This window comes from Papilio xuthus, unplaced genomic scaffold, assembly GCF_000836235.2.
Source record: "Papilio xuthus unplaced genomic scaffold, Pxut_1.1 DF826923.1, whole genome shotgun sequence".
Lineage (NCBI taxonomy): Eukaryota > Metazoa > Arthropoda > Insecta > Lepidoptera > Papilionidae > Papilio > Papilio xuthus.
In genome coordinates, this window is record NW_013531726.1 from 6,147,135 (window position 1) to 6,174,832 (window position 27,698).

General features: G+C 41.3%; 2 protein-coding genes across 5 annotated transcripts in view; one reads left to right on the plus strand and one right to left on the minus strand.

The window, feature by feature from the left end:
* The window catches only part of LOC106122637 (tolloid-like protein 1), a 41,988-nt gene extending 37,878 nt beyond the window's left edge, over positions 1–4,110 (plus strand). For both annotated transcript variants that reach the window (XM_013318729.1, XM_013318730.1), the window contains 9 exons: positions 136–344; positions 461–596; positions 694–789; positions 1,082–1,296; positions 1,618–1,846; positions 2,032–2,230; positions 2,551–2,755; positions 3,036–3,165; positions 3,336–4,110. In XM_013318729.1, the coding sequence (XP_013174183.1) occupies positions 136–344; positions 461–596; positions 694–789; positions 1,082–1,296; positions 1,618–1,846; positions 2,032–2,230; positions 2,551–2,755; positions 3,036–3,165; positions 3,336–3,531 (1,615 nt within the window). In that variant the 3' untranslated portion in view covers positions 3,532–4,110. The remainder of the gene's footprint in view (positions 1–135; positions 345–460; positions 597–693; positions 790–1,081; positions 1,297–1,617; positions 1,847–2,031; positions 2,231–2,550; positions 2,756–3,035; positions 3,166–3,335) is intronic.
* A 9,573-nt stretch (positions 4,111–13,683) lies between these two features.
* LOC106122469 (synaptotagmin binding cytoplasmic RNA interacting protein) lies at positions 13,684–27,386 on the minus strand. 3 transcript variants are annotated; one of them, XM_013318441.1, is made up of 17 exons: positions 26,974–27,386; positions 26,344–26,548; positions 25,980–26,091; positions 24,401–24,594; positions 23,286–23,413; positions 22,918–23,159; positions 21,005–21,140; positions 20,053–20,186; positions 19,889–19,960; positions 19,548–19,697; positions 19,317–19,462; positions 18,516–18,610; positions 16,813–16,955; positions 16,112–16,171; positions 14,495–14,642; positions 14,083–14,128; positions 13,684–13,740 (listed from the first exon to the last, which is right to left on the minus strand). In XM_013318441.1, exons 3-16 carry the CDS (start codon positions 26,088–26,090, stop codon positions 14,106–14,108), a joined length of 1,782 nt encoding a protein of 593 aa, XP_013173895.1. In that variant the 5' UTR covers position 26,091; positions 26,344–26,548; positions 26,974–27,386; the 3' UTR covers positions 13,684–13,740; positions 14,083–14,105. The 3 variants fall into 3 exon arrangements, with proteins under 3 accessions (XP_013173895.1, XP_013173897.1, XP_013173896.1); XM_013318443.1 differs by lacking the exons at positions 13,684–13,740; positions 14,083–14,128 and having other exon boundaries at positions 14,606–14,642; positions 16,112–16,221; positions 26,974–27,381; XM_013318442.1 differs by lacking the exons at positions 13,684–13,740; positions 14,083–14,128; positions 14,495–14,642 and having other exon boundaries at positions 14,666–16,221; positions 26,974–27,381.
* Between the last annotated feature and the right edge of the window lie 312 nt (positions 27,387–27,698).

Consider the following 27,698-nt stretch of genomic DNA (forward strand, 5'->3'; position numbering starts at 1 on the left):
CTTTAATAGAAAGTGGAGGGGACTTACAGAATGAGGATATTTCCCCTGCCCATCCTGGGAGCAGTTTTGTATGAGTGTGACGTGTGACGTGTGACGTGTGCCGTGTGACGTGTGACGTGTGCCGTGTGTGGGCAGTTGCCCGTTCGACTGGGTGCGCGTGTACGACGGGCCCGACAACTCCTCGGCGGTGATCGGCACGTACTGCGGCCAGCAGCGCAACCTCGTGCTCTACTCCAGCGACGAGCGCCTGCTGGTCTCCTTCTACACGCTGCCGCGCGCCGCCAACACGCAGAACCGCGGCTTTAAGGGAATCTTCGAGTTCTCTGAGAGTTTCGTTAAGTTAGGTTAGTATACGCTAGTCCCAAAAAAGCCATTCCCTTTTTTCTAAGAAAATATGAATAAATTGGAAGAGAATTTAAAGTTTAGAGAATTTAGAATATGATTCGTTTTGTTCTTTCAGATTTTATAAGCAAGCACGATGCAGAGCACATCCGGGGCTCCGAGTGCGATCAGAAGATCCTCAGCAAGAAGGAGTCCACCGGCTTCGTGTACCATCCAAACTATCCATTCCCCTATATACAAAAAGTTGTTTGTAGGTCAGTTAATACGTATCTAAAAGTAAAAAACGTGAGAATCAAATCAATTCAGAATTGGAACTATAATTATATTATATGTAAAATCTTATATTTCCAGATATTTTATATACGGTATGCAAGACTCGCAGAATTTGGAAAGAGTCCGCCTCGAATTTCAAAACTTTTCTATACCAAAGGGTGAACCGAAACCGGAGTAAGTTTCTAATATTGCCTTTTTTATATTAAAACAGAAGTAGCTAATTAATTTTGATATAATACAAAAACCCAAAAATTACTGACTGTCACTATAGGGTTTGGGGTTAAAAACAAAAAAAACAATTCACTCTTTAAAATTGATTCAGCCCTTTAGGCTCACAAAGGTCCATCCAAATTCACATACCTGATGACTACGTGGAAGGAGGTTTTCCCCAATGTCTTCCATATTCTCTAGAAGACCTATATCCAGCAATGTGCAGAGTAAGGCTGATGATGACGTCGTGTTGCAGTTCGTGTGCGGACGGGTACCTGAAGGTGTACCTGCGCGGGCAGGAGGCGACGGACTCGTACGACAAGCACGACGCGGAGCTGTGCGGCGAGGGAGAGCCCGGACCCCCCGCCTTCCCCCCGCCCCTGCTCTCTGACGGTCCAAGACTCGTCATGGTCTTCAGCTCCGGAGAGCTGCAGGGACGCGGCTTCAAGGCCAAGTACACCTTCGAGACCGGTCAGTTATAATAATTTTGTTATTTTTTCCACGTGTTGATTCCGTTTCCATGAATTGACCTTCTGCCTGATAATCCAGAAACGTGGAAAATAGAAATTCGTTCAGAGATTTTAATATTTATAGAAATATAGTAAGTAAGATAATTCTTCCTCACCATCCTTTGATCCCTTGCACTAAATGTGCAAAAAGCCAGCGATTAAGGAGGAGCGGCTTGTGAAGCGAATCACTGATACCTGATGGCCACGACTAGATTGGAAAGACTGTATAGGAAGAAGAAATCCCGTTTTTGTTTTAGTATTTATCAGTTATTTTGTATGTCAGAGTACCGTGTGCCGGGCACTGCGGCTCCGGGCGGCGAGTGCGCGTTCACATACCGCTCGGAGGCGAAGAAGCGTGGGGAGTTCAACTCGCCGCGCTACCCCAGCAACTACCCCTCCCGCACTGACTGCAGCTACACCCTCGTCGCCGCACCCAACGAGCAGGTCACCGTCGTCTTCGACCACTTTAAAGTCAAAGCGGACGCCTGGAATGCCACCGCTGGATTATACGGGTAAGAATAGACGGCCTTCTTCATTCCTTCCGTCTTTGTCAACTCTCAACGTATTGCTTAATAAAGTCTTAAGACTGAAAATCTCTTCCAGGTTGAAAGAGTCTGGATGAGAGCATTTGATAGCTAACTGGAGAGGAACATCTGTTTATATGTTCAGTTGTGGTAACACTTGTGTGGTGTGTCAGAGGTGCGACGTGCAGCGAGGACTGGGTGGAGGCGTGGTGGACAGGGCGCGAGGGTTCGCGTGTGCCGCTGGGCAGGTGGTGCGGTCCCGCCACGCCCGGCCCGCTGCAGTCGCCGCGCGGCGCGCTCGGCCTGCTGCTGCATCTACACACTAACAACGACGCCGTCGCCTCGGGATTCAAGGCCAGGTATATATTTGAGGTGAGTTACATTGTATGACACAATACTAAACACTTTCACCTTATATATCCCTATACATTTTAAATTACATTACCTATGGGCATCGCTAAGAGGTGGGGCAAGGGAAAACAGCTCATACAAACTATTATACTTAGAAATACTAAGATACATACAATCTTCCTATAGATTTTTGCAGATAATTCAAAAACTATTTTTCTGGAAAAAAACAGTTTTTACTGACTACCTGCCCTCCTAGATCTTATAAATCCTATGGCTTAAATCATTGGCTAGCAACACTTATAGCTTTTAAAAAAGTGTTCTTATGTATTATATCGATGTAGCCAGCGAAGTCAATATTCGGTGACTGTGGGGGCAACATGTCTGGTGCGGAGTACGGGGTGATCACATCACCGCTGCACCCGGCGCCGTACGCAGCACCAGCACGCGGCGCCGCCTCGCGCGTCTGCAACTGGTTCGTCACCGCGCGCCCCGGCAAGCGGCTGCTGCTCAACTTCCAGCTCTTCGCCGTGGAGGGACATCTCATCGGTAACACAAGACACATTGCTTCATTGTTAATTGATTTTAACTAACTGAAAATTGTTACTATACATCAGATTCTAATAATACAAGTATATGATACAGGTAATTAAACTTTTTGAATGAAGACTGAAATTATAGATGGATGGGATGGATCGTGTAAAAGAGCGTATGCATGAAAAAATGTTGGTGAATTCAAATATGGAAGCTGAAAGAGATGTATGAAATGTAGTACATACTATCCTCCGTGGAGATAAGGACAGGAAGATGACTGTTTCCGTTGTTCCAGACCGCGGGTGTCCGGCGGCGGTGCTGCGGCTGTGGTACGAGAGTCCGGGCCCACCGCTAGAGCTGTGCGGGGAGAAGGCGCCCTCCGACCGCTGGCAGTACCTCTCCTCCTCCAACTCGATACGACTCTCGTTAGTATATTAACCTTCCTCATTCAGTACACTTACGAACATTTTTTTTGTTTGCTTTAGAAAATGAATATTCTTAGATTTTTCAACTAAACTTGTGCTAAGATAATTTAACTTCGCAACCTTTCTGGGCTTATCTGTCAACCGCTGATGTAATTACTGTAAATTTTCAGGTTCATAATAGCGGACAAGTCAGTGGGTGCAGCGGGATGGCGCGCCATATGGACGGAGGTGACGACGGAGACGGAGGGGTGCGAGAACTCGTGCGCGGGCGCCTGTCTGCCGCGCGCCGCCGCGTGCTCCGGACTGCAGCACTGCGCCGGCGCACACCCCGCGCCCGCCGCCGCGCCCAAACCTCCACACTGTTAGTATACACACGACACACAACACACACATTCACATACACAATTACGCTTGCCAGCACACCGGACAGACCAACCAGTTTGGCCGGACATTTAGGTAAAAAGACCGGACACATAACATTATTGCGCTCGCCCACTCTCGTTTCTTCGTCATCTTGAGGTACCTTTCCGACTAACGAAGGTTGGCGATCAGTTCTCCATATTCTCTTGTCTCTTGAGAGGCGAAATAGTTGGGCGGCATAGCAACCCCTGTCCACTCTCGGATGTTGCCAAATATAAAATGCCTAACTAAAGCCGGACAATCCGGACACCGGTTATTTTGACCGGACACGCAATCTAAAAACTGTGTCCGGCTTTACCTGGACACCTGGTAACGCTAATCACAATCAATCAGTACTGGGTTTTGACACTTTAACACATACAGTTATCCTTCATATGCTCTTTGAAGAAACTGAGACAACAATATGTGTGACAGAGACAACAATACAAATGTCTCCGCAGTTTAAAACACACGCATAGTGCGTATTTCTCATATTAAACTACACTAAAAGTAAGACGATTTACACAAAGTACTGTTCTCTTTAATTCAGGCAATTTTAAAATAAACTTAAATTAGCTTTATTATAAATAATATATCAAAAAAGTTTAAATAATTTTAATAATTACAATAGTTAAAATATGAATAATAGAATAATTTGTCGAAAACATTAATAATGTATTTTATTTTGAAATAATATTGGTAGGTGACTTAATAGATAAAATATTTATTTACATATAGGTAGGTAGATGTAATTCATAGTATTATATCTAAAATGTATTAAGACAATATTATAATTAAACAGTTTGCAAATATCACAATCGCTAAAGTTGATTACAACTATTTTAAATTAATTAATTCTGCGGTTCCTCTGGTATTGCTGATGTCCATAGGCGTCGTTGAACACCTCGGTGTTCCCGCTGCTCGTTTGCCCCCTTCTGTTATATAAAAAAAAATTAAAAAATTACTGTTAAATAAGACTGCAGAATAACATGACTTTACTTTTAATATCAGAGAATATAGATTAATGTGTAAGAGAATAAAACAATTAGTCACACAATGCCACACATTTTTCAAAATATTCAACTTCAAACGGTCCACCCGTATCGGACGTTTACCGGAACAAGCGCAATCTTGCAAATAGACAGAAATATATAAAAAAATCATTTTTATAAAGCAAAAATACCGAGTACAAATAAAAAATGATTAATAGATATAGACGAAACATCTAATAACTTTAACAATTTTGCTACAAAAAAGTACACACAAGTACTCAAGCATTTACAGCTTTGCAAAACTTGATTACACAGCAATAAATAAAAAAAGCAAGCTTAAAAACATAATAAAAAGCAAACAAGCATCACAAGTTAGTCGCAAGCAAACACTATTCTATACAAACACAAGGTCATAGCTTTTCAATGCACAAAACAAAACGCACTTCGCTTATCCATAGTATTGCAAACGCAATACTATTATGATAAAATCTTAAATATGTTTAATGTATTTCAAAGATTTTAACATTAAGATATAGAAAACGTATATATAATCGATTGTTCTCAGTAGTTTAATAGTTAATATATGAAAATATTATATACAATTTATGTTTATATAAATATACAGTAGTTTAAAATCATTTTAATTGGCTATTCCATTTATTTCCAAAATTATTGACTTTAATTTCAGTAAGTGTATAAATTGTGGCACCGCACAATGCAAACCCCACGTTATCACCGCGGAGTTCCATTGCAGTGGCACTTTGTACTAATGTCTCCCTCTCCCTCTAACAACAAGTCCTCTCTCTCGTCTGTTTAGTACCGTCAGCCAATGCAGCCAATACTCACATGTAACTATTTGTTCTCATTGTTTTGTAAATGATAAATAAATAAAAAAATATAGAATAATACATAGTGACATTGCGTCCCGGAGGCCTAATTTAGTCCCCTTTCCCTTCCCACCCTTTTCTTATAAGGGAAGGATGGGAAGTGGAAGTGGACTTTCCGGATGAGAGGATGCATGGAAAGGGAAAATATTTTCTTTCTGTGCATCCTCTTCTCCGTCGACTAAAGGTAGGCAACGCATATGGAATTGCGTATGTCTATGTGCAACGGTCACTTCGCTATTTCAGCGATTTCAGATGGCCGCTCGCTCGTTTGCCACCTTATCATATAAAAAAAAAACATGGACCGAGGATATTTTTTTTTTCATGTAATTTTTTTTGTTATACAAATATTAGCAGATTTTTAGTAAATTTACTAATAATTTTCTTTTACCATTCCAACTAAGCTCTAGGCTTGTGCTAGGATATGGTTAACGGCAATAGTCGAACGGCGGGATTCGAACTCCCGACCTATTGACGCTATTGACGCTTTAAAAATTTACATATAATATAATAAATTTATTGTAGCTACTATTTATGTAACCTTTTTTTGACAACCTTACTGACCATCGACGCGTGACGTCACGAGGCGATCTGCAAAGTTTCTGCGCACTATAAATGTTATTTATTTTCGTCCCTTTCATTCCCTTCGAGCAAATAGAGACAACAAGTGTCACTGCAGTGGAATACTACGGTTATATTGTATAAGCACTTGTATTTTATTGGCATTTTAAGAAGGAAAAATATTTTAGACGTTTTGAAATGATGTATTTTATTGTAGCTTGTTGCGGAGTAAGCAGTTCTTATTAAAATACTATTATATTACTTTGCGTTATTACCTTTCCCTCACAGATCGAAGAAAAGTATAAAAGTGTAAGCAAAGAAAATTTTATTTTAAGTCGTATTTTTACTATCCATAGATATACGGTTTTTTCATCAATTTATGCAAACGTACCTTATTTAAAATTAAACGACACGTTTTGTTTCTTGTAGGGTGTACTTTCATATATGTCGTACAAAATTTATTTTAAATGTTTTCGAAAAAATAAATGACCGTTATTTAGTAAGGCAACTTACAACTGGATAGTCCCCAAATTGTAGAACAAATGTTGAAGGTAAAAATGATAAACTGCTTACTCTCGCCTGTTTATTCAATTGTAAGAAATTTCTAATGTAGAAATGTTTAAATGATAATTCATAAACAATAACTAAAATGTGTATTTTAACTTTTCGATATTGACGGTTCAATGCAATCTTTGTCTCAGAGGATATATTGATGTAATCTAGCTAGATATAGAAGAGTTAAACGGACTATGTGTTGGTGAATTAGAATATAACGATGTTGCAACACCATGGATTCTTTTATTTACATACAGCGACCCTTTTAAATATGTACATCTTAAATAATCACATTTAAATTCTCATTTTACATATCATAAAATATAAACCCACTAAATAGTTCTTTTATAAATCCGTTCTAATTCTTTTTATATACTGTGATGACTCAGGATAGTTAGACATTTTGTGCAAACATTAATTTGTTTATCGATTTCTTTGTAAAAAATCTAGGTTATCATACAAAATCCAATGGGACGAAGTTTGCATTGAGTCATCGCACTATGGAGCCTGGAGCTCTGCGTTTTACATTGAAAATACTATATTCTTCCAATTTTATTCAACATTTATACTCTGTTTTAGTAATTAGGCGTAAAATTAATGACTTACAAGATGCAGTATTTTCAATGTGTAGCACAGTCGCAAGGACTCCTAGCATGAGCAATGTAGCTTACATGTAACACAATGAGGCTCACAAGCTCATACTAGGACAGCTTGGCGATGTCGGTGATCTGTCGTCAGCTGCACAGCTCGTCTTGTTAACAAGCTGATGACATTCCACCGTATCGTTACCTCTTCGCTCATGCACTTTCTCCTTTCTGCGAACCGACTAACATTCTTATCAAATAAAAAAACTTTTATTCTGATACTCATGTTACCTCTGTTATGTCTGTATAGGAAAATTGTTTAGAAATTTTAAAATTAAATTATCAAAGCATTGTCACACAATGTTGTTAGCAGAATCAGATTAAGATGGAATTTTAGTCGGTTGGATTCTGTATAAGGGGTAGAATAAGGGATGAGAGCGGGTGTGTGGCGGTGTGCGCAGGCGCAGCGGGTGCGGGGGGCGGGGCCGCGCCGCGAGCCGCGCTGCTCGTGCTCGCGCTAGTGCTCGCCGCCCCGCACTGACCGGGCGCAGCGCACGTGAGTCTGTCACACCTCGCCCGCGCCACCTCGTCCGCCCATACAATGCTATTCAAGCTCAGATTCTTTCGGCGCTGTCCATGCTTCTCGTATCCAGTTTGTTTCTTTCGGCGCTATCCATGCTACTCATTCCCAAATCATTTCTTTCGGCTATTTTTGCGAGTTCCTTAAATTTCACATTTCCGTTGCAGTGCATTTCATCCGGCTCGAAGGATCATTTTTTTGATTATTAATATTATTATAAAATTGTTTAAAAGTAAATGCTTGCTTTAGATTTATTTGCATTTAATTACACATGGACTAATGAATTCCTTGATTTTGATCGATTCAATCGAAAGTTTCTTATACAAGGAAATTTTTAGAACCGCGTGGATTGCTTGCACAAGTTTCACTGCTTATTCACGCTTTTTCTTCTGCTTCTAGAATGCATCTTTAAATGTTTTGTGTGTTTAACTAAGATATTAACTAAATAATAAAAGATAAAAAATGTCATTAAATTCCTAGTCTACATAATTTACTTACTTTTCCCAGCGAATTACTAATGTGAATGCTCGTATGTATTTTGTGTGTTAATTTCATGTAATGATGAATATTTAACACAGCTTTCGTTAAATATCCATTTAAAGTTCTAATCTTTTTAGAGAAATAGATAAAAAAATTTAAAGTATGATTTAATAATCATAAATGATGGACCTAAAAACGAATTCGAAAGGTATGAATTAATTGGGTTTGAGGTCTATTATGTATCACTGGCTTAGTAGCTCATTGAAGCAGGATGAATCTCCAGCAAAGGAAGTTAGAGGTGGGTGTGGATGCACACAGGCGGAGACAGCGCGGAGACGGGACCTGGGGGGGGCGCCGCGTGGTGGGTGGCAGGCGTGGCGGGCGGTGGCGGAGCGGCGGCGCTGGCGGCGTGCGCGTGCCGGCGGCGCTCACGTTCACCACGAGCGCCTCCACCACCACCGCGACCACCACCCCGCGCCCTGGCCGCGCGCCTCGCCGCCCCCGTACCGCCCGCGCACACCCCGCCGCCCTCACACCACGCCGTCTGAACAACGATCACGCCCGCGCCGGCGCACCTGAAGCGACGCAATACAACAACTATTACGTACACGCGTGTTTCATTTTGCTAACCCATATCATATTGTGTACATGTGTAGAAACAAATATACAGCGTATTGAATTATTGCGTGTTTTTGGCTTATACGCTGTACCCATATTTTAACTCATCTTCAGCACATACATGTCCCCAAGAAGTTCGGACCTACTCAAGTTACTGCGACGACTGGGCCTAAGTCAACCTGCACTGGGGTTGGTTGGACTACGCACATATCTTTGAATGTCTTCGTCAATATGCGCAGTTTGCTTCACGATGTTTTCCTTCACAGTAAAAACGTCAGATAAATGAAAATTGAAAATCACAAAACACATTGGTACATGGGAACGATCAAACCTAGACCTAGATTTCAGTCCAGTCCCCGGTCTAGTGCTTATCATCTGAGCCTATTTTTTGACTAATAAAAACCTAAATAAAAACTTATACTCATTTGTGGGCTGCATGTATTCCACCGAATCGTAGCAGGCCATTTATTTGCAATAACAAAGAATGTGAAGAAGGTACCTACCTTATTAGGTAGGATAACCGGAATGGCGCTTGTAGGCAAACACATTCTCGATTCTGCCGACGATGAAGAAAAAACTTACCTGTCTTTCTAAAAAAATTGTGAGGAAAAAACATTACCCTAATGCTATTAGTGTAATTATTACACACCTGCCAATATTGAGAGCCTCGGGTTGCTCGGTGGTTGCAAGAGCAGACAACGAGCTAGACAGTGGAAGAATTAATTTAGTTCAGGAATAGAGCAATCGATAAACATTGCTTCTAAAACTTCATTTTACTTTAAGTCGTCTCTCGAGACTTATTGGAAGTACAATATTCAATTGAATAGAAAGTAAGTATATCTAGGTAAGGTATTCGAGGTATGGGTTACCCTAATGTAATAAAATTCTTGGTTGAGGATGTCCACTCCATTTTCCTAAAACAAAACTCTGCTTATGGTTTAGTATGAAATGGACACACAAATAAAAACGTCAATAAAAAGAAAAAACTGACAAAGTTAATTTGCTAATAAAATAGTGGACGCTCGCTCGTTTGCCACCTCTTGATAAAAAAAAGTGCGTAACTAAGCATTAAAAAAAACAATCACATTACAATGTATCCATAAAGGTAGATCTTTCAGTGCTCATTTTATTAGCGAAACATTACATTAATATCGTTACTTAAAATATTTTATAAGCATGATAGCAAAATTAGTATAATGTAAGCGGTGGTGCGAATCCCCGAAACTTGACTTACCATATTGATTACTGCTAGAAGCGTCATCTGTGTAAAATAAGCCACACTATCTCGTTTAAATGCACGTCTACCCGTAGCGGTTACGTTCGCATTGTATATATTGTAGGCTCCCTCTGACAGTACAACCCTGTTGTTAGGGTTGGGGCTAACACCGACATTAAACTTTAGAAGTAGTTAGTTTGCGTTAAGTATAGAGGACGTTACTTTGATATTCAACCCTTAACTAAAGGAAATAATTTTTAATTTTTTTTAAAAGTAGATAAAAATTAAATCAAAATTGTAGTAAAATTTATATTTTAGCTAAAACAATTTTAATGTGTACGATTACAATTCGACTTTAAAAACTTCAGTTTGCGTGGATCCGAATACCGGTGTTACGAAACATTATGTATCGAATTTTGATACTGTTAGTCGACCGGGAGCGCGGCGTCTCCTGTAATCCGGCGACACGGAGGTCGGGAACGGAGGATAGTTTGAGGTCGGGAGCTCTGGCGCGTGGACCCATGTAGACTGGACGTCCGCATTGAGCCCGGCATCGGCATGGGCAGCCCGGGGGAGTCCGGGCGGGCCAGGTTGACTAAGGAGGGGCGGACAGGGCCAGGGGGGAGACCCAGCAGCCAAGAGTCCCCGTGTCGGGCGGTAGTGGGACAGCGGCCGGGAGTGGGACTCACAGCGTCAGCCAGACCAACATAACTAGACACCCTTCCTTTTTGCTGCTATACTTACTTACTATTCGGATAGGTATTTTTTTTTCTTGCTAAAAATCTGATTAGTTAATACTAAAGTAACTTTTACATTTACAAAGTTCTAACCATTCAACAAAATAAAACTTTTGGATAACAAGGATTTAATTTAAGTTATATATTTATGTATTTAGCGACGTCATCTATATAATAACCCCGACACTACTACGCCAGCTATGAACATATACAAACAACATCCCTGTACATTTACTGCGGGTCCGATTCGCCCTGAAAATAGCTTTCAGCGCGACATTTTATCATAGATGGCATGGCAGGGCATGACTACTTAAAAATTAAAAATTGCGTTTTTTAAGTTTTCAGTTAATCTTTTCATTAATTTTTTTTAATCTTATGTCATGAAAAAAACAATAGGGTTTCTGATTGGATTCTTTGACTAAAAAGTTTCAGTGAGATTCGAATGCAGGACTCCACAAAGCTTATATATCGCAATTTCATTGTGTTACTCGACCGGGAGCGCGGCGTCTCCTGTAATCCAGCGACGTGGAGGTCGGGAACGGAGGATAGCTTTCCTAGTCGGATCCCCTCGTAGTTAAGTACGCCTTGTTGACCTGACGCTGCCGACTAGGTCAAGTACGGAGCCAACTACCCTAAAGATCGGGGAAGTCCCAGGTATGACTTCGGCGTGTGTGTAATGGCAGGGAACATCACAACCGCCGAGTTCCCCGTACCTAGACGCCTAGTGGAGGCAGCGAACGAGATAGAAAGTGCCTACTTGACTTCCGACTAAGAAAGCCTAGACCCTTTCCTTTTATTACGGTGTAATGCATCAGCTAGTCGATTAATTATTTATCTTTTTAATCGTAACCTTATTCATTTATTAACCTTATTCTTATATATTACATTTCATATATAAAATAAAAAATTATACAAAATATATATATTAAAAATAGAACACCACCAGCTGCGGAGTCCCATGATTCTAACAACCAGTGGTCAGGGCTGCAGAGACAGGAACCTTCTCACCTTCTTATTTATTTATTTATTATATAACAAACACAGCAGCTTGACTTTATTAAAGGAAGTTCTTCGAATTTGTTATGGTATTTATGTTTCCTATTAATATATTTCTAGGTTAGTTTTATTTCGAGACGTAATAAAACAAACAAGCTTATTAAGGCACTTTAATAAATTTTTAACGTAAATAGTAAATAGAATAACCCTTCAAATTGAACATTAATTCGAAATTACCTTTATATTTTAAATCAAGTTTCGATTCAGGAAACCAACCGGCAATATAGAGAGCACAGTTAGCAGTACAAAAACATCTTCCCGTAAGTGGTTTTAATTGACATACTTAATTTCCGGAATTTTCGAGTCTTAGGGTGACTAAGTTCATATTTGCAGCAAATCAGGAAGGACCAAGTAACAGCATATCAGCGGGGTTAGAAAAAGTACATTCGCTTCGAAGCGATTCCATAACGAATTGAAAAAATGTAAAATTTACGTGCGACAATCACGTGACTTATCGAAAGTTATATATTGTCAGTTCTATACATTTTTGAAGTTCGCTATGGATTCGCCTCGAAGCGAAAGTATTTTGTCTAACCCCACAGGTGTTATAATACAAAAGGCAAACTAAAGGTGATAAAAAGTGGGTAGGTAGATAGGAAGTTGTTTTCCGTTGGGCCAATTGTTCTACGGCTCAATCGGCCCCAATAGGAATTTTTGCCATTGTGCCGATTGAGGTCGTGTCTAAAAAAATATAAAATGGCATACATTTTTCATTAGCCCTATGGAGGGTCATGGAATGAAAAATGTCCATCGGACCGATTGGCTCAACGAGAAAACCCATAGGTAGGGTATTATTTTATTAGATTGCAAAGCAAAGATGAGGATAGAACGAAAACAAGTTTTGTAATAAGGCAAACACAGTTTTGCAAATTTATTCCACATATTAACTGATACAAGATTGATACAAGTCAGAATCTAACAGTAGGGGCATGCTATGTGGTCCAATACAAAAAGAAACCATTAGTTACAGCGACAATAACAAGTTGCACGAGTCCTCAACTTTACAATACTACTACTTCTCTTCACACTAATGTATTTTAAATGGGAATATGTAATAAAAATAAAGCAAAAAAACTAAAGCAGGAACACAGTTGGGAAATGTCGTCGATTACATCGTGTGTTTCATTTTAGCCGTAATTGATGTTGTAGAGTTTATTCATTGCATTAAGTTCATGTAACCTAAGTTGTAAGTATGTCAAAAAAACAACAGTCAAACTCCTTATAATATAATAATTACTGCTAAAATACACATCACATCGCAAAATGCGTTCGCAGGAATAAAATATATTGAATAACATGTATTAAAAAAACAGTCGAGGGACCGGCGCGCGGCTGCAAACAGGCAACCGCCACCGCGCGCCTCACAAACATAAAGTATATATTAAATATATACGGCTAATACAAGACGGGAAAACATAAGCATAACGGGAACTCGCGTTCCAAACATTTCATAACGTCCTACTTTAACATTTTACGGAATCGATGCGATACAAAATTGAAAACGTGAAAATCAAATAAAAAACACATAGAAAAAAAAGTGGAACGATCCTCGATCAGAGGGCGAGAATCGGGCGTAAACGTGACCGTTGACCGCCGGCTCGGCCGCGGCGCGCGAGTGCTCCCCTGCGCAGCTTGTAGTGTCTCCAGACAGGGGCTCGGCGCGCGCGGGCGGCGCGGCGGGCGCGGGCGCGGGGGCGGCTAGCGGCGGCGCGCGGCGGCGGGCGGCGCCGGCTAGCTGGGCGGCTGGTGCGGCTGGTGCGTCTGGTGCGCGTGGTGCGCCTGGTGCCCCTGGTGCCCCTGGTGCCCCTGGTGCGACTCGCCGCCCCAGCCGCACGCCGCCGCCGCCGCCGCACCCAGGCGCCGCTTCGTCTCCCCCCCAACGTGCTGGTTGCCCCCGTCCAACTTGCGTTTACCTGCCGACACCGCACAACACACAACTCATATACCTCCTCCTGGCCACACTACACTATACCCAGATCAACTAATAGTAGGAACATTATAATTACATATTTCATTCTATAATACGAGTAATAAGTACTACTGTTCCACAATAACACGAAACTCACGGAGCACTCGTGGTCATGTGGAACAAGTTAAGGAAGGATAGGTACAGTTAGGTAAGGTTTTATTTTCTAAACAAAGTTCTCCCAAAAACTTAGCTCGGCAAACAAAAACACGGGACTCACCACCGCTCGATCGAGCTCTCAAGTTTGTGGGAGAACTTGGAGAAAGGAGTAAAGGGAGAGGATAGTTACCGATACACAAACAATAGTCCAGACTAGACGCAAACCATCAAACAAGCTGAAATAAAACGGACCAGCATGAGAACACGCACGACACTCGACCGAGTGATGGAGTCCAATGTTTTTGAATATTACATTTGGTGAGTGATATAACGCGCTGATGCCGTGTCAGCTGTGACTTTGAGGACTAAGATGATGTACCTCTTAACTTACTTATACTATTAGAACATATCTTGAATTCAACAATAAATGCCAGCACTAACCAAACTTAACCATCTTAAAGGAAAATCATAGTGAAGAGATCGAATGTGTTGGTTCAGAAGAAGGCACTTCGATATAACATTGAGCGTGCTTGTGCTAGGATTACTTGGAAACGTTTCTTGGGTAAAACTAATAAACTAGATAGATGTTATCGTGTACTGACCTGGTAAACTTGGCTTGGCGCGCGGGTTGCCACGCATGGCGCTGGGCGTGCGGCGGCCACGAGCGGCGCGTCGCGCACCACCACGGGCCCCAGCCGCGCCCGCCGCCGCGCGCCGCGCCCACCGCGCGCCCGTCCCACATGACCCACCCTGCGCACCCACCACACACCTCACACCTCGTGCTCGCCTCGACACATCGCCAGCACGACCGATGCCCCACGTCGCCTCTATCCCTTTGCCTTGCTACTACATTGCTACTTATCGAATCTACAAATGTTTTTGTTCTAAAATTTGTACTGATTACAAACAGCTATTAGAAGAGCTTTATACCAATATTCCAAACTTTTAAATATGCGTCCATGAGGCAATAACAACAATAGAATTAACAATAACAAGCACAGAGTATAAAATTTTCAATATGTCAGATTTGCTAAATACAACTTACCAACTCTGAATTGGATATTAAAACTAAGATTCTAATAAGATACATTAAAGCTTTAATATTTAATAAGGACGGAGCTAAATTCATGCAAGACATAAAAGTTGAGCAAAATTACATTTTTTACGATCAAAGTTCATAATTTTGTCATTTCAATATGCAATCTAAGATGCGTTTGCATGCTCGCTCGTATGATGCAATATGGCGCGTTTAAAATGCTATATAATGTAAATCTTCTGCAACGTAATAACTTGCCAATTGAGTGCATATTTAAAAAATACCAATATTATTAGGAAATGGTACAAAATATCTTGTTATTTATGAACCCTATAAATCACTAGAACCTCGGCAAAGGAATACTGCAATTAGGGGCATCGGACGTGCTGGTTGTTTTGAATGCGCGAGACATTAAATAAAATACACTTTCAGTTATCATAAATATCTGATAACAGCCAGTGTACATCTCTGTAGTCGCAAACTAAATAATAAAAGTACTTTATTACGAAAAGTAATATACTAATTAGCGCTTTTTTAAGGCAATGTATTCATTAATCGTGCTGAATTATTACAGTCACAACAAAAAAATAGTTTTCACAATACGATAAAGAAACATTCAACGCTTCTTTAGCTTTCCATCGCATTGTGAGAAGTATTTATTGTAAAATTTGCAGCAAAATTATTAATGCTATTTACTATAACACTATAACTATATACGTAACATAATTTTGCAGCAATAATAAAACAATTTAAACTATATATACATACTAATAAATGTACATTACACATTCTTGTTTATAACAGTCGGTTTTCACTGAAGGCGAGAATGTGCCATGACTAAATGTTTTGTTCAGTGTTCCGGTTGTGTAAACCGACAGTAATATCAAGAATATGTGACTTTTATTTACTTGATATTTAAAGTCAAACTAAAGTCATGCTGCAAAATAATCAAAATATTACTGCAACCATATTGCAGTATACCGCAATAAGGTATAACCAAAATAATCTCTAAGTTCTTAACTAGGGTTATATGTAGAAACAATCAGGTACGTAGGATACAAAGCTGTATGTGTTGCGAGACTAGGCGCACAGTAACTACGACAACTAGACAATGTTCTAACATGGGAACAGTAGGTTCATTTGTCAGAGGGTAAATATACCATTACATATTGAAGTCCGGTACCTGAATGCCTCCGGTTAGATCGTAGTAAAGCGAGTTGGGCCCGAGAGCGAGCTCGTCTTCCTGAGTGAGGCATCGACCAAGCGGATCAGTAAGTCTTCACAACACACGCTCTACCACACGTTATGACACAATCGCAGCGGGTGCGGGAGTGCGGCTCGGCCCTCCGGCCGGCTTACCACGGGTTAGTGACAAGCGGGGGCGAAGCGCTACGGGGCGGGATCGGGGGTGTGGGATGTCGAGCGAAGCGAACGTGAACGTGAAATGGCAATGGTATGATATGGAGTATGGGGGTGCATGGTGCGGGCTGTTAGTCGGAGTGGCCAGAGCCATGCAGACCTGATGGTGCGATCGCGACCGGCCACCCCGCGCCCTACCACTCGCGCCCACGGCTGCAGCGCCGCAGCGCGTCGGCCGCCGGGCGCCCGCGAGCCCCGAGGCGAGGCCCCGCATTGCTCGCGGACGCCCGGCGCGCCCCGCCGCCGCTACATCGATCACCACCGTCAGGCCTACACACTACCGTTCTTTACCGAGTCACTGACTCCATTCTAGGATGGGTTCAACCAAAAAAAATTAAGAAAAAATAAACTGTGAGAACAGATGAAAAAATTTCGCAACTCAAAATTCGGAAGGTAATGATGAGTACAGCGTCTAGTGACTAGTAAAATAATATGATAACATTAGTTAGTGTGTGTGGGACCCACCGGTTGCGCTCTGTTGGGAGGCTGGCGGACGGCGGACGGTTGCGGTGGCCCCGCGTAATCAAAATAGAACTCATCGTACCGGTAAAATGGCTCATTGTAGCCACCTCGGTAATCCCCGTACCCGTAATAGTCGTAATCATAATCTATAAACACACAACACAGGCCTTTTAGAGGCTAAGCTAAACTAACACTAACTTACAAGCTACCTCGGGCTGGCGGCCGTCGCGCCGGCACACCACACCACATGCAGTGGCCTCCTCCTCACCTCTCACCTCTCACCCACCACCGAGCCCTACTCGTAAGCGACACCAACACACACCTCCCTGCTCGCGCTCGCCTGGAGCCACGCTCACAAACATCGTGATCAATGATTAACTCATGACGCATGCACTGGGGGACTCGGTTAACTTGTTATCACATAAAACATCCTGTAGCCCTCTGTCCTTATCGCAGCTGTTTGCGTGTCGGAACTCGTCTCGCCTGTCTCTCTACGGATTTGGGCGGAAACCATGCAGTGACCTAAGCCTAGCTCTTTATTATTCTCTAGCCTAGAGAGTAGCATTAGTGGTACATGTATTTAGGCCGCGACGGTACACCTCAAACAATTCTCGTTGTAGACTTAGATGCGAGTCGTCTTGTTAAGTGTACAGTCGCGACCAGAGTTGTTAGTAAGGGATCGGGTAGCAAAGTTTGCGATTGTGCGCGTGGAGACCACACCGTGTACAATAAGTAATCGCGTTGGTGTCAGTGTGTGATGTGAGAGGACGGTATCCTATCCACAGTGAGCTAGGTGAACGAGGTCGACGCAAAGCAAAGCATCACTTCACCACACTCGAGTGCTACCAAACTGTGCTTTCGCCGATATTTGTGGACTTTGGATTGATTTGTTTAGTTTTAAGGGCGATATTGAATCGTAAATTGGATGCTGCATTGTTACAACTTTAAAAGAATTAAGTTTTAAAACATCTTTATTGTCTGTCATAGTCCCATTACATAAATAATGAGAAAGAATTAGGTGTAAAGTTTCATAATATCATAAACGCGTATTTAATAAAGACCTATAAAAGTAAAATTTCATTATTAATTTTTCTGCAAACAAAACTTAAGGATAACCCGCATTCGACTACTTCTCGTCCACCTGGCATCGCCCCGCCTTGCCATCACCGCGGCGTTCATTCGCATCCGCTACGACGCCAATCGACCGGAATATAAAGATATAAATTTGTTAACAAAACTATACGTCATTTTAGTTTCGAAAGAACGTCAAGAGCTCCATTTGCTATCACCGGACCTCCGCATCTTCGCCTCGCCGACAAGTAGTGGCCGAATGCGCGTTAACCTTTAGTTACCTACAAATACCTAAGAGAGATGTTCGCTCAGATATAAAAAATCTATCCAAAGTCAATAAAGTATCGAGGACTTTTCAATCAGATTTAATTTACAAACAAGCACACTTGCTGCTTCTCTGAGAAATAGGCTCAACGAAAACGTAACCTTTCGAATATGAGGTCATAAACAAAAAACGTCTCTTTAAATTTACTGTGCCCGTTAGTAAATCCAATCCTTATCACGTGTACACAAACATTTGATCACGCATAGTTACCGTGGCACGCGCGTACCACTCACGTATGCGCGTGCGCATGTCATGTGTGTATGTGTATGTATGTATGTAGGTGTGTGTGTATGTGCGCGTGCATACTGACCGTAGTCGCCGCGAGCAGCGGGCGGGCGCGGCTGCGGCTGCGGCGTGCGGCCCCGCAGCGCGCCGTGCACCGGCGAGCAGCTGCACCAATCAAATCTGAATGTTACACACAGCGACGTTACCCACACGCCTCTACACATTAGTCCCAAATATACTGATAAACTCAACCGCTGCAGTTGCAACACCTATGTGGTCCCCTCTCGCTCTAACTGCTGCATTCTGTTGTATCTAGTTCTCTCGCTCTAACACCCCCAAATAATGCGACCATATGCACATGCATCGGAAGCATCTGTCTCGCTCTGAAGCGTATAAATAATGTCCCTTGCGACGTAACGCACATAAGCATAAATCATTCTATATGTATATGCAATTGCGTCCGGTGCATCATTCATCTCGCTCTAATGCATCGCTGCACTGAACGATATTATGCAACAGTCGCCTCTGTTGCATCTGTTCATAAAGTTTCTTCTCACTCCGACGCATCCAAAATTGACCTACCTGCATTGAGCCTGCCCCCGCCCGCTCAAACGACCCCGGCTTCCTTATCTAAGCTAAGGAATAATTTAACATCACATGTTTTCAACACAAGATAAATAATCTTATACTTTTGTATATACATTTTTTAATCTATTTTGTGGGCTCAAATCGTCTGGGTAATTCGTGTGTTATTTCAACAATTTCAATTTCCTGTTCTATATATCTAAATAAAAATTTCCTAGGATACAATAATGATTATCTTTTCAATCACATTAAACAACTATTCAAAAGCACGAACTACAGCAAACTGCGCATGCGCACTCACCCGCCGCGGCCGTATATCATCTGCGTCATGCGACGCTCGCGCGCGCGCAGTATCTCCTCCTTCTTCTTCTTATCGGAGGGAGGCTTGGCCAGCGACACCTCCAGCCGCGCACCGCCCATCTCCTTGCCGTCCAGCTCGTGCATCGCCTGCACACGTTACACATCACAGAATAACAACATGACAAAAATGACACGTGACAGGATGACAGTAGACAGTATGACAGATGAGCACCTTAACAGCGCAGTCCCGGTCCTCAAAGTGAACGAATGCGTAATCTTTAATCTTCTTGACGCGCTCCACCGTGCCGTAGTGCTCGAATTCTTCTTTGAGCGCCTCCTCCGTGATCTCCTGCGTTAGGTTCCGCACGTACAGCACTTTCACCTGCGAATGCGTGGCTTTCAACACTCAAAACTATCAGCCAAAGGGGCAAAAACATAAAAAATTTAATCGATTTTCCTCTCCTAGTTCTACGTTTCTTCTAAAATTGATAATTGGATATTTATCTTGTCTAATTAGATATTGCGTGTCTTATTGGAATGATAGTTGTGGTTATGTAATGAGATGTAACTTACTTTGCTCATAGTCTGCTCGTCGGGTTCTTCTTGAGGGTCCGCCCAGTCGACTATTATATCACAGCCCCATACCTAACAGAAAATGTCATGTTATATCCTTTTGATCCTTACATAGAAGGCAGTATATATCAAGCTTTATCAGTGATATAGAGTAGGGGCCTCACCTTTATTCTCCCAGTGCCCAGTCTGCGCTTGGCTAACGACGCCGCTTTGTGTGACTCGTATTCCAAAAAACAAAACCCTCTATTTTTCTTCTTGTCATCGGGCGAACTATATATAATAACTTCTACCAGTCCAGCTGCAATCATACAAGGTTCATATAGCGGCGCGGGCGACAGCGAGCTCGCCTCAAAAATAATAAAAAGCGTCCTTCCCCTCGCTTAGATCATTCCTTCAACGCTACGAAAATATGAAGCAAATCAAACGATATTTTAGGAGAACATATATACTGAAGAAGTCTAAGTCTAGAGAACAACAGCAAGATTCTCCAGTCATTGCCAGTGAGCATTCTCGAGGCGGAGGCCAATCGGTTAACACTCGGTATTGCAAGTCTACTAAAGAAAGCGAGCGACGGCCGGGGGGCGGCGCGGGCGGCACGCGGCGTATGCGCGTCGTATGCGCGGCGAGTGCGCGCAGATTGCGCGGCGTGCGCTTGAGCCGGTGCGTGCGGCGCGGCCCCCCGGCACGTCCCCGTACGAACTGAATAGCACATATTATGAATTCGACAAGGACTTACGTGCGTGCCTAGTAAACTCCTCAAACAAATCGTCCCGATCTCGATTCTTAGGGATATTCCCCACGAATAAACGGTGATTGTTAAAGGAAACCGTAACGCCAATCTTTTTCCCTTTTCGAATTTCATAATCATTCAGCTGCAAGAACAATTCGAGGGAGAATAGCCAATGGGCGGGGCCGGGTCGTGCCCGGGCCCGCAGACTGGAGAGGTTGCGGTGCGGCGGACGGGAGGGCGGAGGGCGGGAGGGCGCGGGCGGGGCGGGAGCCTCACGGGAGCGGGACGGGACAAGCGGGACGCAAGCGGGGCACCCTTCAGCGGTCCACACCAAGCCCCCACGCATTCACCCCAAAACTCTTTAATTCATTCGATTGACACTTTACCTGTTAATTTACCAAACTCTTCCAGTATCTCCTCTTTGCCTTTAGACTTGGGAATGTTGCCGACGAAAAGTCGCAGATTCGGTACGCTAATCTTAATTCTCAGAGTCTTCCCAGGTTTTATTTCGTGATTATCGAGCTGTGGGAAAAATAACAAGGGAAAAATTTTGAAAAAAAAAAGAGGAGGATTCAATTTCGGAGTCGATCAGGCCGACGGCCGTTTGTAACGGCTGCGCGGCGAGACGTGATCCGCGCGACCTCGTGACTGATGAACGGTTAGAGCCAATCGTGATGAGTTAACTGTACTTTGGATGATAAGCCAAAAGTGTTTGTTGTAGTTCGGAGCAAAGAGGAGAGCCTGAGATGTATTACATTCTCAGCCGGAGAACGTTTTCAAGCCAATTGAAAGTTAACCCTGTAAGTGGACCGTTTGATGAAGTGAAAATAAAAAAAAAGCGGTACAAGTGTGATGGTAACATAAAAAAAATGAAAGCAACTCAAAATTGAACGAGGTGCAATAGTAGAGAACGGGATGATATCTCAGGAGAAGCGAGGCTAGATCAGTTTATAGGTGTTATATTTGCACATTTAGACATTTGAGTGATTATATAAAAACGGCGGCCGAGTGCATCGAGTCGGGCTGAGCGTCACGACACATTCTGCACCCAACTACCGCCTCTCAACTCTCAACTCTCAACTCTACGCCTTACACAGCTAGTGCATGCAAAATTATACGCACACGGCGCTAAATTATTCAATTCTAACAGCGATCTCAACTAATTAGTAATAAACATGAATAAAGATGGCGGATGGACGATGCAAATGGCCGCCGTCGGTGGGATATTAATGTCATGCTTTATAAATGATATAAGCTTAAGATTATGTGTCCCAAATGTGACTGCGAATAAGTTATATTCGACAGGCAAATTATTGGGACTTGCAAAAGCAACGGACACGTGTCGCGTTGCTTTTGCAAGCGACGCCCATGTTTGGCAACTTCCATGGATGAAATCATCACACATTCATTACTTGTAGATCATTTCAACTCGGTGATGATTTCATCCAATCATTGGGCAAATATACAAATGAAGTCGCCAAACAATTGGCCAACTATATTGTGCAGTGAATCAGTTATCGTTCAAGGGATTTATACTTAAACATTCGGCGAGTCACCTGGAAAGTAGACGTCAAATTAGAATTTCGTTTTCAGATTTATAATGCACCAATTATACAGTGAAATAATCATTTCATAATTCAGATATACAATTTGGTAGAACCGATTGTTTGCTGGACGAGCTCATGTCAGCTAATGTTGTGCTAAACATTGCGGATTCAGATGTGCTTGACAACATCCTTTGCAGCCAAAGATTCATAACATCTAACCAACTGGTGTTTTCTTTAAGTTAGCAGAAAATTATCATATATGTGGTTCTATTATATATCTATACAATATAATGTAAGTAGATGATATCAATCTTTATGGAATAATAAATTTTCGCAACAAAATCAATAATATATCCAAGAGGGTGGTAATTTATTTCGTAATGTTACAGACTTGGCCAAATGTGCACTTAATGTATTAGACAAACAGATTCTTACATTTGCATTGATCGAGATAAAATGATTCAAATTAGCCACAATGAGCAAGAGGAGCTGATGGGCACATGAAAAATGTTTACCACTCTCCAGACAATCACAACACCCAGACATCCTTTCCGCGAGGTTACCTTCACCAACATGTTAAACCAACTTATTACCAAGATAATTGGACACTTTATTATTAATATAATTAACTATCATCGCGTGTAACTTCGTTCAAGTTAAACAAGTTAATGATGTAACTTCGCGCAAGGGAATTACGAAATAACTGCAACATCGAGTAGAGGGTATACTATAGAAAGAGACAAAGTGCCAACCTCTTGGACGGCGCGCTGCGTGGCCTCCCTCGTGGTGAAGGTGACGAACGCGTAGCCGCGGTTGGTGCCGGTCATGGGGTCCATCATGAGGCGCAGGTCCCAGATGGTGCCGCACCTCTCAAACAAGGGGATCAGCTCGTCCTCATACATGTCCTTGGGGATCTTGCCGCAGAACACCTCGCAGCCGGCGCCTGGCGTGCCCCCCTCCCAGCCGGGCGGCGGCCCGCCATACTTACGTTGACCTGGAAAACATTTACACACAGTCAAAGATAACTATACTTAGAGAAATATGTGTAAATATCAAATCTTGAAGTAAACGATGTAAAGTTGGCACACCAATAGTGCTGAATATAGACAATTTCATTCACCTGTGGTCACGTCTAAAGAATATCCAGTCCTGGCGAGGATTTGTTTGATTTTCTCTTCGTCGGGGCCCTTGGCCGGGACAGCAGCCGTCAGCGCAGGCGCGCCTTGCACGCCCGCCCTGCTTTTCTGTCTGGAACATCGCGACATTCTTCCGTAAATTACCACTTTTTGTATATATTTAGTATAATCAGGTAGTAGTCGTAGTTACAGTTTAACTCCAAACGTTTCAAGTGAATCTGCCTATAGCTTAAAAGTTGTGAAAGACGTGTGAACAAGTTCAAGCGATGTATGCGATTTTAGGTCTATTTTTGTAAGTACGTGTTAAATACTTCTCCATATATTGTTAAATATATTAAAATACCAAATACTACTAATATTTAAATTGAAAACAACGTATTTATTACGACACTTTATATTACATCGTCATAGTCCTATATCTTTAAAGAAACTTCGATACTTTGAAACAATATTATTTTACGTAAGATTATTATAAAGGCGCGGGTCATGTGAGACCTAGTAAGGACTACATATATTTTGCTAATCAAAATATTGGATATAAATGTTTATCTTGTCCTAAAAATGTAGATTTAACATCAACATTGTGAAAATTAAAAACATGTCCTGTGAATTTGAAACCAAACCAGTAGTAAAAACATTAACTTGTATGTATACAATTTAATTTACCCAACGCGTAATAAGTCTACTTGAATAACAAGGGATAAAATCTTAAGATGGAATAAATTACACGTAATTGCGAAATTTCTTAACCGGTACAATAGTTTCGCAGTTTATCCGGAACATACAGTAAGAAAATTATATACAATATTAAATATTTGATTAACTTATTCCTCACACGCTTCATGTACTTCAATCGAAAAATAAACTAAACCTTGAATCAATATAGCGAACATTTCGCAGCGCGGTACATCGCAAACAAGTTACAAACTCGGCCGAGAGTCGCCAGATGGCGTCAATTACACAAAACGCGTTATCTTTGCGACCGGCCTCCTGCATATTAAAAGTGTAAAATCAAATTCCCCAAGTCGACCCATTTATACACATTTGGAGGACATCCAACATTTTAAAGATGTAGCAACAAAAATTTGACGCAACTCACCTATAGGTCTTCATGACCCCACATAAATAAGCACTCTTATTCGATACATGCTCAAGATTTGAATCTAAAAATTGTCCAAGAACACTTAAAGCACCGTCGGATGGAAATTCTTTTAAGGCGTCCAGCGCACGCTCGTCCAACTCGATGTGCGCTAGCTTTCCAGTCTTATAAATGTCGTCCAGCTTGCCGGCCACCTGCAAAATCAAATCGTATTTAAACATGATACAAAATGCCAAATAAACCACTTCTTACGACTTGTCTTAGTATCCATCAGACACGCGACAAAGTCGTTTAAATGACAAAAACTTACACATTAAGGAAAAAACTTTCAATTTCACCGTAATTTTAGTTATTTCCAATAGCAAAAAGCAATAAACGTAATCAAAACATGTTTGGCGGCAAAACATCGCGATAAAACAAAAGTATAATCCCTAAAGTGCATGAATGATATATTATTTGCATATGGCAACAAATTTCGGAAATAATTTTACTACAGAATATTAGTGTTGCCATATTTATTTACTACAGTAAACATACAAACTTTTTACAGTAAAATCATTAAATGAAAAACTCAGCAGAAAATCTAACACTGTTTTTTATAAATTAACTTGTAAATAATTAATAATTAAGAAGTACAAATCATACCATTATAAAACCTACAAGGAAAACTGTACTCAATACACCAAATGAATATTCCTAGATACAATATTACTTGCATAGAATATTAAATAACTGGTATACAAGAGGCATAAACAAAATTGTTTATGGCAACAGAGATTATATTTAGTGGGCAGTGTTCAATAAAGGTGCATAGATAAGAGATCAGAGGCCAGGGTATAATCAGAATGTTGAGAAAATGCAATAAACCATTTATATACAACCAATATCATATGACAAGCAAAGATTACACTTTTATCAGAAATAATGCATGTGCTAATTTTTCTTGCAAAAATTTTATATGGCAACTATGAACAAAAATTTGTCCCCAGAGATAAGCCATGTGTTTTGATTGAATATCATTATGTACTATCATCTAACTTGCTGTTAATTAATAAATGTAATAATCAACAAAAGAAACATTACATCTCAAAGAACTTTATCCCAAGAAATCAAGAAAATTTATTACAAAACATATACCTAAGTGATATTTTTCAAGAATTAAAAACTAATAAGAATCTTACAAGAAAAGTCTACTTAGATTCTAATAAGACAGTAAAACTTTCATGAAACACTGATAATTCTAAGGTTAACAGCAATTGGCCCCAATTACATCCTGATACTGAATAATGTACCATTGTGTTCACTACCAGACTTTACCACTCCTATATTATTATCTATATACTCTCATAAACTTTATAAAAGTAATTTTATTTATATATTTACTAAGGAAATTAACAAATAAAGTATATAAGAGAAATATTACAACAACAGATAATTAAATATTAGAGAAAAAAGTAAAAAAAAGTTTTCATCGATGAGTCAATAAAGGCTAAATGTTTTAAACAAATCTACATTCAATGTTAACTTGGTTACAAAATAAGATGTGCCACATGCTTTAGATATATGTTTATTGCCTTACCTTTGGGTCCAAGCCATATTCTATAAGTTTGCGGTAGTCTGGTGTACGGCCAACGTCGGAGTCCTTCCCGGGGACCTCTTCTACGGATATCTCTCCATTACCCTCCGCCATTCTGGACAGTTATGAAAGATTGCTACACACACTGCACTCATTGTGGCTTAATACACCACACTTTTAATATCTAAATAAACTTTTATAACTAATGGTTTCTGAAATCTGCCTTCATGGCTCGCCTAAAGATGATGTCATACATTGGAATATCGAAAGCCACGCGTGAGAACGATGCCAATTGTTGCTTTTTTAAGCAGTGATAACTTGAAAATTATATTACACTACATAACGAAGGAAATAAAATAATAATTACCTTATTTTGTAATTTTTGTAATTTTGGAAGAAAATGACAACTCTCTAATCGTCCGAAAAACAAAAAAACAAATGATGTTCAAACATATGAAACTGTGAAACAATAGGTCTGTGCACTCCTCATTCCATCCGGGTGAAGGTAAAATTTTAAAAAGCGAATGCGCGGGCTATTGCATTCTTCTAGTGATGTGAAACAAATTTTGGGCCTAAAAAACGGAAATCGGAATTATTCGCAATGTACGATATAAAAGCGGCACTAACAAAATAAGAGATGCGAAATCCGGCGGTCAATGACCGAAATAACACAGAGTACACTGTGAAGTTCTTTACAAACTATAACACATGCCACTTTTTAAAAATAATTCACTTTAAAAACACTTTTACAATCCATCTGTACAGCAAAACAGACACTAGTAACTTTCCGCGCATGAAACTTTGCCGAATGCGAAACTGCAATAAGTTGAGAGTGCAACTGCATTGCACCCGATAAGAACCGGCCGGCGCGCACCTTAATTTCCAAAAAGAATCCAATTGGAATGAGCACAGAGCCAAACTACAAACAGGAAACACCGTAACACATAATCACTGAACAATAAAATCAACCTTAGGCACTGGACACGAAAATAATTACCTATTAATTTTGCTACTTGGTGGCCGAGACAGATATGGCGGCACCGCGCGACGTCAACGTGACCGCCAGTACGGGGTTCTCATAACGACGCGCGCGGGACTTGATGCAACGAGGAGTGCATTCAAACTTTCAAAGGCACTTAAATTTGTATATAGGTTTAAAAATGTTCTCCGTGCAGACTTATTGCGGCCGCAGCGAATGATAATATATTTTATTGCACAGAGAGTTTTTGCAATGGTTGCGAATAATTTTGAATGTGAAAGAGCGCGGCGCGTCGCGCAAGGCTGCCGGCCGCGAGGTGAGACAGGCTAGCGGCAAGACGGCGGCGAGCGAGAAGCCGAGCGCGAGGGGGGGAGGGTGTTGCAACCGGCGGTGCAGGCGTGCAGCACCGGCGACGCCGCACCGAGCTCGCCCGCTTGCATACTGCATACGCACGCACACTCGCACACCGCTCGCTGACCTTCGTTACTCGTAATCGATTCACTGTCAGTCCCACTCTTTGTTGCAACAATTAAACTTTTTAAATGTGAAAAATTTAATAAAGCATTGCAGCGTAATTAAATCTATTAAAATAGCACGTCGAAACTCCAATCAATTCAAACACCAATAAATATTACCGCCAAACAATTGTTTTTCTTATCTATTGTTATCTAATTGGAACACCTCTATGAATGAGTAATGACTTTTGCACACTAACAACTTTGTAAATTAGAATAGTCGCAATA